Raw genomic sequence first — 14,624 nt, 5'->3', positions numbered from 1 at the left:
CACTAACATATAATTAAAATAATAATATTTTTTAAAAAACAACCGTTCCTTTCCCACCCCCATCCCGTTGTAGGAGCAACACTCCATTCTGGGAAATGTTGGGTGAGCAGACCTGGGCAGATGGAAGTCATTTCTGTTACAAATATGAAAACCTGTTTTTTCAGTAACAAAAATGTGCTTCTTAGGTGGAGCAAATTATTATTCTAGGTGGGGCACTGTTCCTTCTGGTTATAGGCCTGTGTAGATGCCTCAAGCCTTTTCTAGATTACATGTTCAGGTTGCTCCAGCCATGCTAGGAATCATTTCAGCCTCTGCTGCCTCGTCTGCTACTTGCATCTGTCTATTGCTCAGCCAAACAAGGTCCCTTGTTTTGGAGATGACTCCAACCCCCTAAACCGAGTCTTACCCTGAGAGCTAATTAATGGATAAGGTGAGAGAAAAATGAAGAGCTCTTTTTTAATTGATCCCCAATCTTAACCAAATCAATAGTTCAGATTTTATTTATTTATTTATTTATTGAGTTCAGTGGAGAGCCTATATATTCCAATGCTTAATTTGTTAACCGTATTTCATGCACCGCGGAAGGAACCTAAATCAATAACGTGACCAACAAAATTGCATTATGGATGGAGACGGCTTATTGTTCTTCCGAGAGTGGGAGATGGAGTCAGGATAGTTTTAGCATAATATGTACCACCTCTGGACTGTGCAGACCTGTTCTACTGTACAGTGAAAAAAGCATTTAACATTAGTGTGAAAATAGCCATTCAGTAGTAGTTCATGAATTCCATTGCAAGTGATTGGGGATGCTGAGGGACAAGATACTTAAGTTAAGAACAAGCCTGTGTGAATCGGCTTAAAGTACAAACAGGATGAACGCATCCGAACACATGAAGTTGAGGGAGACCATCCATTGGTTTATCTAGGTCTATATTTTCACCTCTCCAATAGCTTTCCAATATCTCAGACAAGAAGTCTTTCGTATTACCTACTGCCTAATTCTGTAATTGGTCCCATTCCCCCATGGCAGTCATCTTGTTATAGTAGCCAGTACCTCTTCTCAAAATTCTAGAAGTTCCTATAACTTCAAGAAGATTCCTAAAAGTGAGAGGTAACTCTGTAAAATTGACTTCACATGAATGTGGTGTTCGCTCTTCTTGTAGAAGAGTGCCTTTCAAAATGCGGCCCTCCGAAACTTATTTAGGGGATCAGTACGAGTGGGCAAGTCTTTCTTAATGTCGGCTTCCCCACTAGGACGCATCTTCCCCTACCGTCTGCAGCTACAGGTGGGTTTTAGGTGTGCTCTAGTTCATATGAGTAAAACTCAGTAGGCCCATCTTATGTGCCGCATGCATTGAGCATGTTTCTTATTTACTTATTTGGGGGACTTTTATCCCACCCTACCCCGCGAGTGGGCTCAGGGTGGCTTAGAACATATCATCCAACAATAAAACCATGCATAATTAAATAGACAGATCATTACAACATTAATTAAACCAATTTAAAATTTAGTTGACTAAATTTAATTACTTACTGGCAGCCCAGCAAATAGCTTCTTCTTTCAGTGTCTGCTGGGCTCATGCCAGGGAGGGTGGGTATGTTCTGCCTGAACAGAACAGCCACTTCAGGTGCCCGAGACGTAAATAGCACCATGGTCGCTTGAGCAGGGGAGGCCGATGCTATTTGACGTCCGCCGCCTCAACCAAAGGTCTGGCAGAACAGCTCTGTTTTGCAGGCCCTGCGGGATTGCAGTAAATCCTGCAATTGCAATAAATCCTGATCTCAGTTGGGAGCATGTTCCACCAAGCTGGGGACGGGGCTGAGAAGGCCCTGGCCCTGGTCGAAGCAAGGCAGATGACTGAGGGCTAGGGGCTGCTAGACGGTGTTGGTCTGAAGAGCGCAAGGCTCTTCAGGCCACATATGGGGAGAGACGGTCCTGCAGGTATGCTGGTCCCTGGCCGCATAGAGCCATAAAGGTTAATGCAGTAACCTTAAACCTCACAAAGTACTCAACTGGCAACCAATGCAGCTGGTGCAGCACCAGTTGAATGTTCGCCTGCACAGACGTCCCAGCCAGCAGGCGGGCTGCCGCATTTTGTACCAGCTGGAGCCTCTGAGTCAAGTTTAAGGGTAGGCCCGCATAGAGCGAGTTGCAGTAATCAAGCCTGGATGTGACCACTGCATGGATCACTGTTGCGAAGTCACGAGAGGAAAGGTAGGGAACCAGTTGCCTGGCCAGCCAAAGATGATATAAGACGGATCTGGCAACATTAGCAACCTGGGCCTCCATGGAAGGGGAGGGCATCTAGAGTCACTCCCAAGCTCCTCACCACTGGCACTGGCATCAGTGGCACCCCACCAAGGGTTGGTAGTCAGATTCCCAAACCCGTCCCCCCCACGACTTAGGAACAGGACCGCTGTCTTAGCCGGATTGAGTTTCAGCCAGCTCTGTTGTAACCATTCAGCCGCAACCTCCGATGCCCTAGCCACGATATCCAGGGCGGAGTCCAGCCAGTCATCCATCAGCAGATGTAGCTGGGTGTCATCAGTGTACTGGTGACAACCCAGCCCAAACCCCTGAATTAACTGGGTGAGGGGGTGCATATAGATGTTGAATAACATCGGGAAAGGATCACCCCTTGCGGGATGCCACATACCATAGGGTAATGTGGTGAAACCCTCTCCCCAAGCTCCACCCTCTGTCCCCGACCATAGAGGAAGGAGGAAAGCCACTGTAATCCCCAAAAGATCATAACTGACCGTGTCAAATGCTGCTGTTAGGTCAAGTAGCAACAGCAACATCAACCCGCCTTGATCCAGATACCTCTGGAGGTCATCCGTGAGGGCGACCAGTGCAGTCTCCATCCTGTGGCCCGGGCGGAAGCTGGAATGAAATGGGTCTAGAATAGAGGTGGCATCCAAGAACCCCTGTAGCTGCTCAGCTACCGTTCTCTCTACTACCTTTCCCATTATAGCAAGTTCAATACTGGGCAGTACTTGGCTAGGACCATAGGGTCAAGGGGGGGTTAGTAGTAGTCACACCCCTGCCTCCTTGAGACACCCAATGCCCCTAACTATATGGACAGGTTGATAATATCTCCCAGGGGGACCCTAATTTCATCTCCACAGGCTTTCACAAGCCAAGATGGACATAGATCAAGGAGGCAAGTGGTGGGCTTCACAGCTGCTAGGGTCAATCTCTTCCTGGGAGACACAGCTGAATCGGTCCAACACTGATCCAGAAGACAACCAAGGGGCTTCCAGTTCACTTACTGTTTTAACCATGGCATGGAGGTCCTGACAGAGGTTCAAAACTTTATCCTCAAAATAGGTGTAAGATGCCTTACAGCCGATAGCCAATTCCTTATCATTTTGTTTCCCTTGTGGTAGGGAAGTCAGTTACCTAATTGTTCTAAATAAGTGGGCTGGGCGAGAGCTAGAGGATGCAATAGAGGCTGCATAGAATTCCTTCTTGGTGGCCTCCACTGGTATCTCATTCCTTTATATGCCAGAATGCTCAGCTGTGCTCAGGGGTTCTTTGATGCCTGAGCAGGGATCCTTCAGAGGTGATAGTGGAAAGGCTTCTTTGAGGGAAGAATGTTTGTGTGTTATGTGCCATCAAGTCATTTCTGACTTGCGGAGACCCTGTGAGTTGATTACCTCCAAAACGTCTCATCATTAACAGCGTTACTCAGTTCCTGCAACATGAAGGCCACGGCTTCCTTTATTGAGTCAATTCATCTCATGGTGGATGCATTGTTTAAAACCCATTGTTATGGAGGGAGAATCCTATAACCCTCTTCCTGCCTTGCAAAATGAGATTTGAACTGTGTTGATACCACCGGACATTCCTCATGACCACGAAGCCATTCTTGATCAGAAGATCTTTCCTAATGCCACGTGGCAAACCACTGGTGAAATGATGGAGCTCTCAAGAGATCTAGTATGGTATGCGTGAAGGAGATCTGTTCCAAGAAAACAAGTTAAATGTTTCAGGGCCCCAAATAAGTCTGGGGATCCTGGCTCATAATTTTACAGAGTTTCCTTCAGAGGATCGGAGAATCTGCTCTTTAGCTCATCCCCTTAGACTCAGGGGATAGAGTCTGGGGGCTAAAGTGTGGTGCCTGGTGTCGCCACTGCCCTGTCCCCTGCTCCTGTTGTCCACTGTGGCTCTGAGCAGTCATGGGAGATTTTTTTTTGAAGTGACACCAGCTGTGACATCACTTCCAGTAAAAAAAAGAAAAAAATGACATAGGGTAACTCTAGGAATCTCCAGAAGCTCTATGATAAAACCACAGAATTTCCAGCAGTTCCTAGAGCTATGTCACTTCTATTTTTTTCCCCTGGAAGTGATGTGATGCTGCTGCCCACATCGTGGCTCCCCCAATCCCTGCCCAGAGCCATCCCTAGTGTGTACGTTGAGTGGGGAGCTGCAGACCACACCTAGCTGGTTAGGGGGATAGCCTGGCTGGGCCTGTGATCTCAGAGGAGGCACATGGTGGAGATAAGAGTGAAACTTGCAGCAAATCCCCTAAAGCCAAGCAGAAAGTAGTTGCTCCCTTGGCTCTGGCCTCTCAGCCTGCGGTTTAACTCCTTCCCCCTGGAGATTCCGAGACGTCTGAAAGCCCTGAAACTTCACAGCCAATCTCAGGGTCACTGCTTTCCTTGGCAAGTGTGGAATGCTCAGTAGTTTGGAAACAACAAGAGCAAGATTGGCAACATGATTGATTTTTAACAAACAGAGCACTACAGAAAGTTTGCACATCTACAATGGAAAACGATGTTGTTCATTCATGTCAGGATTTTCGCACGGAGGAGTTAAACCCAAATTTAAGCCATCTGCGGCTCCCCCTCTCTCGCTCGCTCTCCTGATTTACAGAATAATTTGCAAGCACTCGGATCATATTTGGTTGGGTCTTGGCCTCCCAGAATCAGCCAGTGCTGTATATAAAACTGTACATTGTACAAGTAAAATCAGCTGAATATTCATAGAGTTCTGTTGCTTTGTAGTTATACTGCCGCTGTCATGGCCGGACGAAACGTGAACAGTAGTCTAAATTAAACATGTGAGAGAAGTGCATTTTCACAGTATGTTCCATGCATCTGTGGGGAGGGGGGTAACGTCCTTAGTTCTTTAAGTCTGTGCCGCAGATGCTGAGCGGTTGGCGTAAATCTATCAATCGACCTGAAGTGACCCTTCATAAGAGTTTCCATTTCTTAATCTGTGTGAGTGTCAGATGGAGACATGAAGGTGGATGCATGGCTGCTGTTGAATTCAGTAAATAATTTTGCATCGCCTTCTCTTATGTCCCCCCCCCCCCAGTCTACTGCTATTTAGTGTGTGCTGCTGGGGCCTCCATGTGCCGAGACTTTAGAGATACCAGCCCCCAAGTGGGACCTGGGGATTAGGGATGGGCACAAACTGTCTCACGAGCCAAAAGTCAGCACAAATTTGGGCCGGTTTGGGCCCCCCAAACCAATGTTTCAGGAAAGCGCCTTCCCTGTTCAGGGCCATTTAAACCTAACAGCTGGGCAGGGCCTGCAGCTGAACTGTTAGGCTGAAAGGGCCGCAAGCCATTTCACCAGTAGGTTTTGCTTCCCCCCGCCTCTAAGTTTGGGGAAGTGAAATGGACCAATGAAATGGCTGCCGGCCATTTAAACCTAACAACTGATGGGCAGACCTGCCCTGCTGTAGGTTGAAATGGCTGCAATAATAATGATGAAAAATTGCTGTGAGTTCACAAATCACAATGAATAGACAATAATAACTAGTACAGAATTGACGCTTGATGATGTTTATAATTTCTATGTTTTCAGAACACAGGACGTCAAATACGGAAGGTGAGCGATACGAACATCTCGAGTGGTTGTTCGTTTCGAGACAACTCTTTTTCAACCAAATTCCTATCAGAAAACAGATGGAATATAATAAGCTTAAATACATACATCACGGCTATGACCAAATATATAAATATTCTTGTTGTTACATACAGTTCTCTGGTTGTCTTATTGTGTTTAGCTGTGATATCAATCTTATCCTGTAATATACAAAGCATTTGTTCAAGAATAAGATCCAATTGCATTAATGTAAGCACTGTTGCTTATACTTCCATTATAAGAGATGAAAAAAACTTACCAACATCCGTAAAGCACATAGATTGATATCACAGCTAAACACAATAAGACAACCAGAGAACTGTATGTAACAACAAGAATATTTATATATTTGGTCATAGCCGTGATGTATGTATTTAAGCTTATTATATTCCATCTGTTTTCTGGTAGGAATTTGGTTGAAAAAGAGTTGTCTCGAAACGAACAACCACTCGAGATGTTCGTATCGCTCACCTTCCGTATTTGACGTCCTGTGTTCTGAAAACATAGAAATTATAAACATCATCAAGCGTCAATTCTGTACTAGTTATTATTGTCTATTCATTGTGATTTGTGAACTCACAGCAATTTTTCATCATTATTATTGTACTGCTTTGAATTGCTGGTCCCCCTTGAATACATTTGTATATGAAATGGCTGCAAGCCATTTCACTGGTCGGTTTCGCTTCCCCCTACTTCAAAGCAGGGGGAAGCAAAACTGACCGATGAAATGGCTGGCAGCACTTTTGAGACCAATACATCTTCAATAACTCTCTCACAACTTTTCACCCTTTTCCCCTCTTTTTTTCTTCCCCCTTCCCCTTCCTTTCTTTAGCCAAACAAATGAGTTTATCGCTTCCTTTGACGCCCGAGTCACCAAAGTAAGTATCAAGAACTGTAAATATTTTGAACAGGGAGGGGTTTTTAAATACATTTTGGCTACAGCAACTCCATTTCAGCTTGTTTTTATAAATGTGCCCTGTCTTCCAGTGATCCCAAGGGTTCCCCATTTGAGAACAAGACTATTGAACAAACTTTAAGTGTGGAACTCTCTGGAACTGCAGGTGAGAAGCGAAATGTTAGATATATCTGTGTCTGTGTTTTGTGAGGTTTCTTTTTTATCATCAGCCTGACATTATGAAGTATATAGTTACCATGGCCTCTTAAGAGATTGATTTTAAAGTAACAATGATTTTTTTTTCCTCTGAGATGAAATTTGCTTTAAAATCATGATTCTCCTGTTAGCTAGCATATCATAATTTCTGGAGACCAAGCCCTGTGAGGAAAGGCTGAGGGACCTGGGAATGTTCAGTCTGGAGAAGAGGAGGCTGAAGGGGGACAGGATGGCTCTCTTTAAGGATTTGAAGGGCTGTCACTTAGAGGAGGGCAGAGAGCTGTTCCTGTTGGAAGCAGAGGAGAGGACTTGCAGTAGTGGGTTTAAATTAAGGGCGGGAAGGTACCGGCTGGATATTAGGAAAAAAGTTTTTAGAGAAAGAGTTGTGTAGCAGTGGAATCAGCTACCTAGGGAGGTGGTGAGCTCCTCCTTACGGGAAGTCTTTAAGCTGTGGCTGGACAAACACTTGTCAGGGATCCTGCACTGAGGAGGGGGTTCATTGAATTTCCTTTTTCCCTTCTTGGGTGGAATCTTACTGCTAGTTCATGCACGTGTGGTTGTCACTCAGTGGGTGAAGATATTGGGTGATGATGGGCATGTTTGAATTGGTCACAGTAAGCACCAGAGGTAAAGCTTTGATATTGTTTCAAGCATCGTGCCTTCCAATGGGAGTTTTTGTTTAGTTGCTAAATAATTGAGGCTGTAGTGTACATGGTTGCACGAACCAACTCTTAGATGGTAGAATAGAAGAGCTGTACCACTAGATTAATCTCAGTGTGTTTCAGAATGTGGTTGTGACAGACAGTGAATGGTTAATGTGTTGTACCAGTCTGAGAACCTTGGTTGACAGTGGATTGAAATGGAATTCTACAGTCGAGAGTGGCGGTTAGTTCAGTTAAGCAGAGTCAAGGATTGAGGAGGATCCTAAATCAAGGAACTGGTAGAAGGGGGTGATCTCTATCAAGTGTTAAAGAAGGAAAATTGGATCTTGTGTGTATGTTCCTGCCTTCACAGAATTTAGTAGAGCTACAAGTTGCCCAAGAGACACCCAGTCCTGCCACAGACTGTCAAAAAAAGGCCTCACCGTAGGCAAGTTGTGTCTGTCCAGCCTATAAATTTAGAAACCCTTACTGCATGTAGCTTTACCGACATGTTCACTGAGTTCCTCATGGTAAAAGCTTGAGAATGTTTCAGACCGGGATGACCATTGTCAAGCTCCTTGTATTCAATGGATCTTGGTTCCTTTCTTTCAATGCAACCTTCCTGCATGGTGGTAAGATTATTTTGAATGATCATTGCATTGAATAAAACTGTAGTCCACTTGCTGAAGCCCCATTTATACCATCCATGGAATCAAATAGTAAGGCGAGCTTCACAAATTTAGGCTGGGGTTACATGGTTGAATGCCACTGCATTAAAAATATATATATATTCTCCGAACATAGAAACCTATACTGCTGGCAAAAAGGCAAGAGGGAGCATTTTCCCCCCTGATAGGATAGCTTTCTGTTTACAAGGCATTTTACCCCTTAGGAGAACGTTCAAACAACATTGCTTTCCCACCAGACCTTGCAAGCTTGAAGTGGGCTAGATTGTAGACTTTGTAGAGACTGGAAGAAAACAAATGTTATCTGGGGAAGCTCTTAGTTCATCCCCCCCCCCAAAGCATCTTTTGAATAACAACAGTTTGGAGATGGACCATGTAGTTCTAAGTAATGTCTTGTACCTTCAGCTTGGATGGCACCTCTGGTTCTGCCCTGGGTCTATTTATAACAGTTTAAATAGCAGTTGCCTTGATCTCACTGCTGAACTGAGAAGGCCATTATTGGGACAATTTGCACTATCAAAGCACAAACTATTATAATATAAATAGCAGCTTCCTTGATCTCTCTCTCTCTCTTTTCCTCTGCTTCTTGACACAAATGTTGCTGCTTACATTACTGCACAGTCAACAGATAAATAAAATGTTCCCCACTCCTGTTACTAATGGATATCACTCCTATGTCTTGGACATGTGTTAATGAAGCTGAATTTGCGGATTAGTTCAGCAATCAGAAGTAATTTTCACATGGCTTTTGTTGGAGAGGTTGCATGACTACTTATATATCAAAGATTTAGGATTCTGAATATGACAGTTCTGTATTTTATCAGTGGCTTGTTCTGGTCTGGTTTCCTCTAATAACGTGACAGCCAGTAACAACACGGAATTTCAGGAAGGTCCTGCTGAGATGTTTAAGATTTTATGATGTGTCTCTGTAGCACAGAGACAAGCTGTCTCACTTTGATGCTTGATTGTGTCTCGCTTCTGATTATATGCAATTGTATCCAATGGTAATTTTCTGCTAATAAGAAGGAACGGAACTTTCCTGCCTCCCTGCAGCCCACTGAAATACCCAGAAGGCTGTGTTGAGGGCAGGGGAACCCGAGGACGGGGCTGTATTAGAGGTCTGCATTCCTGACCTGCACAGCCGAGGCTAGCCTGATCTCAGAAGCTAAGCAGGGTTGGTCCTGGTTAGTATTTGGGTGGGGCCCGCAGGGCTCTTTTTGTAGCAGGAACTCCTTTGCATATTAGGCCACACCCCCTAATGTAGCCAATCCTCCAAGAGCTTACAGAGCTCTTACAGGAGCTACTGTAAGCTCTTAGAGGATTGGCTACATTAGGGGTGTGTCACTTAATATGCTAATGAGTACCTGCTACAAAAAGAGCCCTGGGTGGGAGACCACCAAGGAAATCCAAAAAAGGCAGGCAATAGCAAAGCACCTCTGAATGTCACTTGCCTGCAAAGCCCTTATGGGGATCACCGTACGTTGGCTGTGGCTGGATGACGCTTTCCACCAATTCTACCACAGTTAGCGAAGGATATGGGGGGGAAATCACACCCCCTTCTGCTGGGAGAAAATTACCTGGCTCTGCTGAATGATGGCTCCGGTCACACGGGCAGGAAAATGCGGGGGGGAAGCGTAGCTGTTAGCCCCGGGGCAAAATAACGCGCGGTTGCGCAAACAGACGTCTCCTGGAGGTCCCGTAAAGGTCCCGTGTATAGGGGGGAGGTGCCGATCACACAACCATGCGGCAAAGAAGCGGCTGAAACGGAGTACATGTCCCAGAAGGGCACTCGGTGGGAGGAGAAGGGAGAAAGGGACGTGGCCAAGGGGTGGGGAAGAGGGAGCTTGAGTCCTGACAATGAAACCGAAAGGCAGGTCCCCCGGAGGGGGGGGGTCGCCGCTCTGGGCGACTCTGAGCTGCCTTCTGTGCGGCTCCTGGGGACGGGTGGACAAGCAGTCGCCTCTTCGCCTTCCTCCAGGGCAAATGTTTTTTCCCTGTACACTGAAGTATGCGCATGCTCCGTTGGGTGCTTGTGCGCATCCATAGAGACTTGGGGGGGAAAGCTTTTTGCGAGGGGACATGGGCGGGTGCCAGATGCCACCGGAAACGCGATCAGACACCCGCCCTTGCCCCGCGGGTTCCGGAAACTAGTACCTCCAAGGTACTAGGTTTTTGCCGCGCGTATTCGGCAGGAAGCCTTGGGTGCCCCACGGGAGCGCTACGCTTCCCAGATGTGCCGGTGAGATCGCGCCCGGAAAATTCGCCTATCTTCCGTCTCTGTAGCGTGGCTAATGTTCCGTGTGACTTCAGCCAATGTGGATTTTCTGAGGAAAAAATTACAAAGCCAAAAAAAGTCCATAATATCTGTCCATGCCTTAGATCAGGGGTGTGGCCAAAGTGCAGTTTGGGAGCTACATGCAGCTCTTCCACACAGTATAATTTAATGTTAATAAAAAGCAAATTTGCATATTTCCCAATAAAAACGTATGTGTAATATTTGTTCATGTTTTGCGGCTCTCAAACACTTGATGCTAATTCTGTGTGGCTGTTACGTTAAGCAGGTTTGGCCACCCCTGCCTGAGATCAATTGTGATCTAGTTTGGCATGTTTGCCTACATTTGGTCTGAGTTAATTGTAGTTGTGGCATAAATATCTCAACTGTTTTTCCAATAACCAAAAGTAGTCAAGAAGTGGTATGAGATTAGAGGAATCCACTGAAGGGCACTTAATGTGATGTAAATTCAAAGCTTTACTTGGAAATGATTTTTTTAAAAAAAAAATACTTGTACATATTTTTAAAATGTGACAACTCAGTCGCTACATTTTCTCACACTGTCGGAATTTTCAGGGGAAAGAATTAAGGTGCTGAAAACTGCAACGGGATTAAATTTAGCACGAACTATTCCAAAGAGCTGTGGCTGATGTGCCACACTTGGACACTAATCTACGGAAACAGATTTCAACACTCAGCTGCTCGTTTTGACTAGTTACGACATCCCTTTATGGTGATGCTGAATAATTGGTGACACACATTTATTTGTGGAAATGGAACGTTTTCCACAGAACGCCATGACTGTGGAAATTTTCAGTGGAAAATTTCCCACCCCATAATTTTTATGCCAGTGCCCCCCAGAAAATAATACAAACAAAGGGAAGCATTTGAAAGAGGGAAATGATTCTCAGGACTACAATGCAGCAGAAGCTGAAAATATCATTCTTGCATTAATTGCAGTACTTCATAGCAATTTATAAATCATTGATCATTTCTTAATACCAAGGCATTAATAGTAATATTGTCAATCCATTCTAGACTAAATGAAACCTCCATATTCATATGCATATCACATACTCATACCCTGTTTGTGAGCTTCCAGAGGCATTTGACCTGCAGAGGTTGGATATAGAGTTTTGGACAAAATGGACCACAGCCTGGTCTAGACAAAGCAATTTTTTATTTTCTTTAGCTATCACAGTGAGTCAATTTTCTTCCACATATTACAAACTAAGGCTGCGGTCACACGGAACATTAGCCATGCGAGTCAGACGGAAGACATGCGGGTTTTCCGGGCGCGATCTCACCGGCACATCTGGGAAGTGTAGCACTCCCGTGGCTCAAACGAGGCTTCCTGCCGAAACCACGCGGCAAAAAACTAGTACCTCCGAGGTACTAGTTTCCGGAAACCGCGGGGCAAGGGCGGGCGTCTGATCGCGTTTCCGGTGGCATCCGGCGCCCGCCCATGTTCCCTGGCGAAAAAGTTTTTTTTTCTTCAAGTCTTTGTGGATGCGCAAAAGCACACAACGGAGCATGCGCAGTCATGGTGTAAACAAAAAAAAACCTTCCAGTTTGCCGCACCGCGCACTTCGTTTTTGCGCGCGGGAGTGTCCTGCGATCGGCACCTCTCCTTTCCCACGGAACCTCCACAGTACCTCCACGGGAGGTCTGATCAGGTAACCGCGCCTTAGTTTGCCCCGGGGCAAACTGCCACACTTCCCCCCCGCAGTTTCCTGCCCGTGTGACCGGGACCTAAGTAGATGATTTGTAAAAGAAAAAATGTACTTACTGACAGGCATAGTGTAACAAAAGGATGTCACATATTTGTGTCAGCAACTGCAAATTGAGTATTCTGCTTTCTGTGGTCTGGAGTCCTTACTTCAGACATTTCTCCCAGCCCAGGCCAAAATTGTCCATTCCAGGTTATACAAATGTCTCCAAAGCAGAACACTCACTGATTTGCCCTTTCATCATAGCCTCCCTCTCGCCTTTCACTAATTTTCCCATCCCAGGTATCTTACCAACCTCAGAAACTAACTATGGCAAAGATTTAGGCTTCTCCCACACACACTGAGTAATGCACTCTGAATGCAACTGAATTTTCCTGCATGAAACAAGAAAATCCAGTTGTAAACAATTGCTAAAGTGCATTGAATGTGCATTATCCAGTTTGTGTGGAAGCACCCTTTGTCACTAACACTGAGCCACTATCCAATAGCAAATGTGAATGTTGTGCTGAAAAGCCCGCTCTGTTGAAAGCATTTCCTAAGTTCTTGACAGTCGTGATATTTCCAAGTTTAGAGTTCATGGTTCCACAAAAAGATTGCCCCCGGGCCAAAGCCTGCCCCCATCTTGAGTAACAGTCCCCGCCCTTTGTATCTTCCGACCGAACTATCAAAACACTTCCAGACGTGGAGCCCAAGGTGTAACATGAGGAAATGTTCCTTCCTTTTGAGCCAAAGGGGACTGCTGTCCAACATGAATAATTTGGAGTACCCAACCTCTGGACAGCGCCCTGCACAATCCTAAGGACATTTAATAAAAATTATTATATTTATTTAATATTTCTTTTTCCTTTCATTTATTAGCTTCATTGACCAGAGGTCTTAAGTCAATTTATTTAATATTTAATAAAACGGCTGAGAGCATGCATCATTGGAGATACTGGCTCGTGCAAAAATATGCATGCCAATGCAACAAAACGTCCCCCCCCAAAAAAAAAATTAAAAAGGAGATGACTTCTTTTTTGGGGGATACTAATTAATTTTATGTTTCTAAATTTATTATCCTTCCCTCTCCCAAGCCCCTAAACTGGAAAAGAAGAGAAGAATTTCAGGACAAGTCAGTGCATTGTGGTGGCACATATTACAGTGAATAGTTGAATTTTGTATTATCAACATTCCCATTTGAATGGTGATAATCCCTGTTTGTTTTTTAAATATCCCAAAATAAAGATAGATTTCCTTCCTGTTTTTTAAAGACACATGCAGAATTTGTTTGGGATTGTAAGAATCTCTGTGTGTGTCAGCAGTCACCAGATATTTGGCCATTCGATGTAGTTTGTGCACTCACAATAAGGCTGTGGACACACTGGAGGCTTAGCACTATCTGATGGCGCCTCTATTTGTGGCTTTTTAAATTGTCACAGGAAGGGGTGACCAGACAGCACACCCTGAAGCGGCTCCTCCATGTGCCAGTCCAGCACTGAAGCATCCACATTACCGGCACCTCAACCATGGAGCGTGGCCCTTGTTGGCAGAGGGGGTCACTTATGCTTATATGCACTTATGCACATATCCCCACCAGGTGTGTGTGGGGGAAACCACGACTGAAATGGAAGTGACTGTTCACACTTCCCATCTGGCATCCATTCGAAACAGGGGTGTTCAGACATCAGGAAAAGTGGAGTAGAAGCGCTGGCATAGGTAAAGATCAGACTTTCCCCGATGTCTGCAAACTCTGCTTCCAGGATCGGCCGGACCAAAGTGCCGACGACTGGGGCATGGGAGGCAGGTGTTGTTGTCTAATCGTGCTCCTTAAATCCACAAAAGTAATGCAGCTCTATTGGCGCGAACTGCTCATGTGACTGCAGTCCAAGTCAGCTGTAATTCCTCCCCTAAGCCACCCCAAAAAAAACGTTGCAAATTACAGTATTTTCACTCTTAAGCCTGACATGTGTTTTGTCTGTCCCCAAACCTTCTGTTTGATAAAGCAAGGATGGTTGGTGGAAAGTTTGACCAGAGGGAATGCAATCTAGTAAATTATTAGATAGTTCCAGAGGTCTATATTTATCCTCCGCTGTACTGACAACAAGATTAAACTGACTGCTCAACAGATATGTAGTCCTTTATTATATGATGGCTATTTAATTTTATTATCTGTTCCCGGCTTCTGCTGTTTTGTGTCGTATGGAAGCCCTGCTGATTCTTTTTGCTGAAATCAGGCCATTATCTTGTGTTCAGTGCCTTAAGTGGCTTTAAATAATGTTTCCCTTGATAATCCCATTTTCAAACTCATAAGATGTAAAAGAATCTATT

At 45.0% G+C, this 14,624-nt stretch overlaps 1 protein-coding gene across 1 annotated transcript in view; it reads left to right on the top strand.

Annotated features, from left to right (window-relative positions):
* The window catches only part of PPARGC1A (peroxisome proliferator-activated receptor gamma, coactivator 1 alpha), a 173,255-nt gene that overhangs the window by 120,119 nt on the left and 38,512 nt on the right, over positions 1–14,624 (top strand). Inside the window, exons 6-7 of the mRNA XM_015416760.1 lie at positions 6,710–6,755; positions 6,865–6,938. Of these exons, the coding sequence (XP_015272246.1) occupies positions 6,710–6,755; positions 6,865–6,938 (120 nt within the window). The remainder of the gene's footprint in view (positions 1–6,709; positions 6,756–6,864; positions 6,939–14,624) is intronic.

Source organism: Gekko japonicus, unplaced genomic scaffold (assembly GCF_001447785.1).
Source record: "Gekko japonicus isolate JY-2015 unplaced genomic scaffold, Gekko_japonicus_V1.1 scaffold56, whole genome shotgun sequence".
In the NCBI taxonomy this organism is placed as follows: domain Eukaryota; kingdom Metazoa; phylum Chordata; class Lepidosauria; order Squamata; family Gekkonidae; genus Gekko; species Gekko japonicus.
Note: the sequence above shows the minus strand (reverse complement) of the source record. Positions and strands in the feature narration are given on the sequence as shown.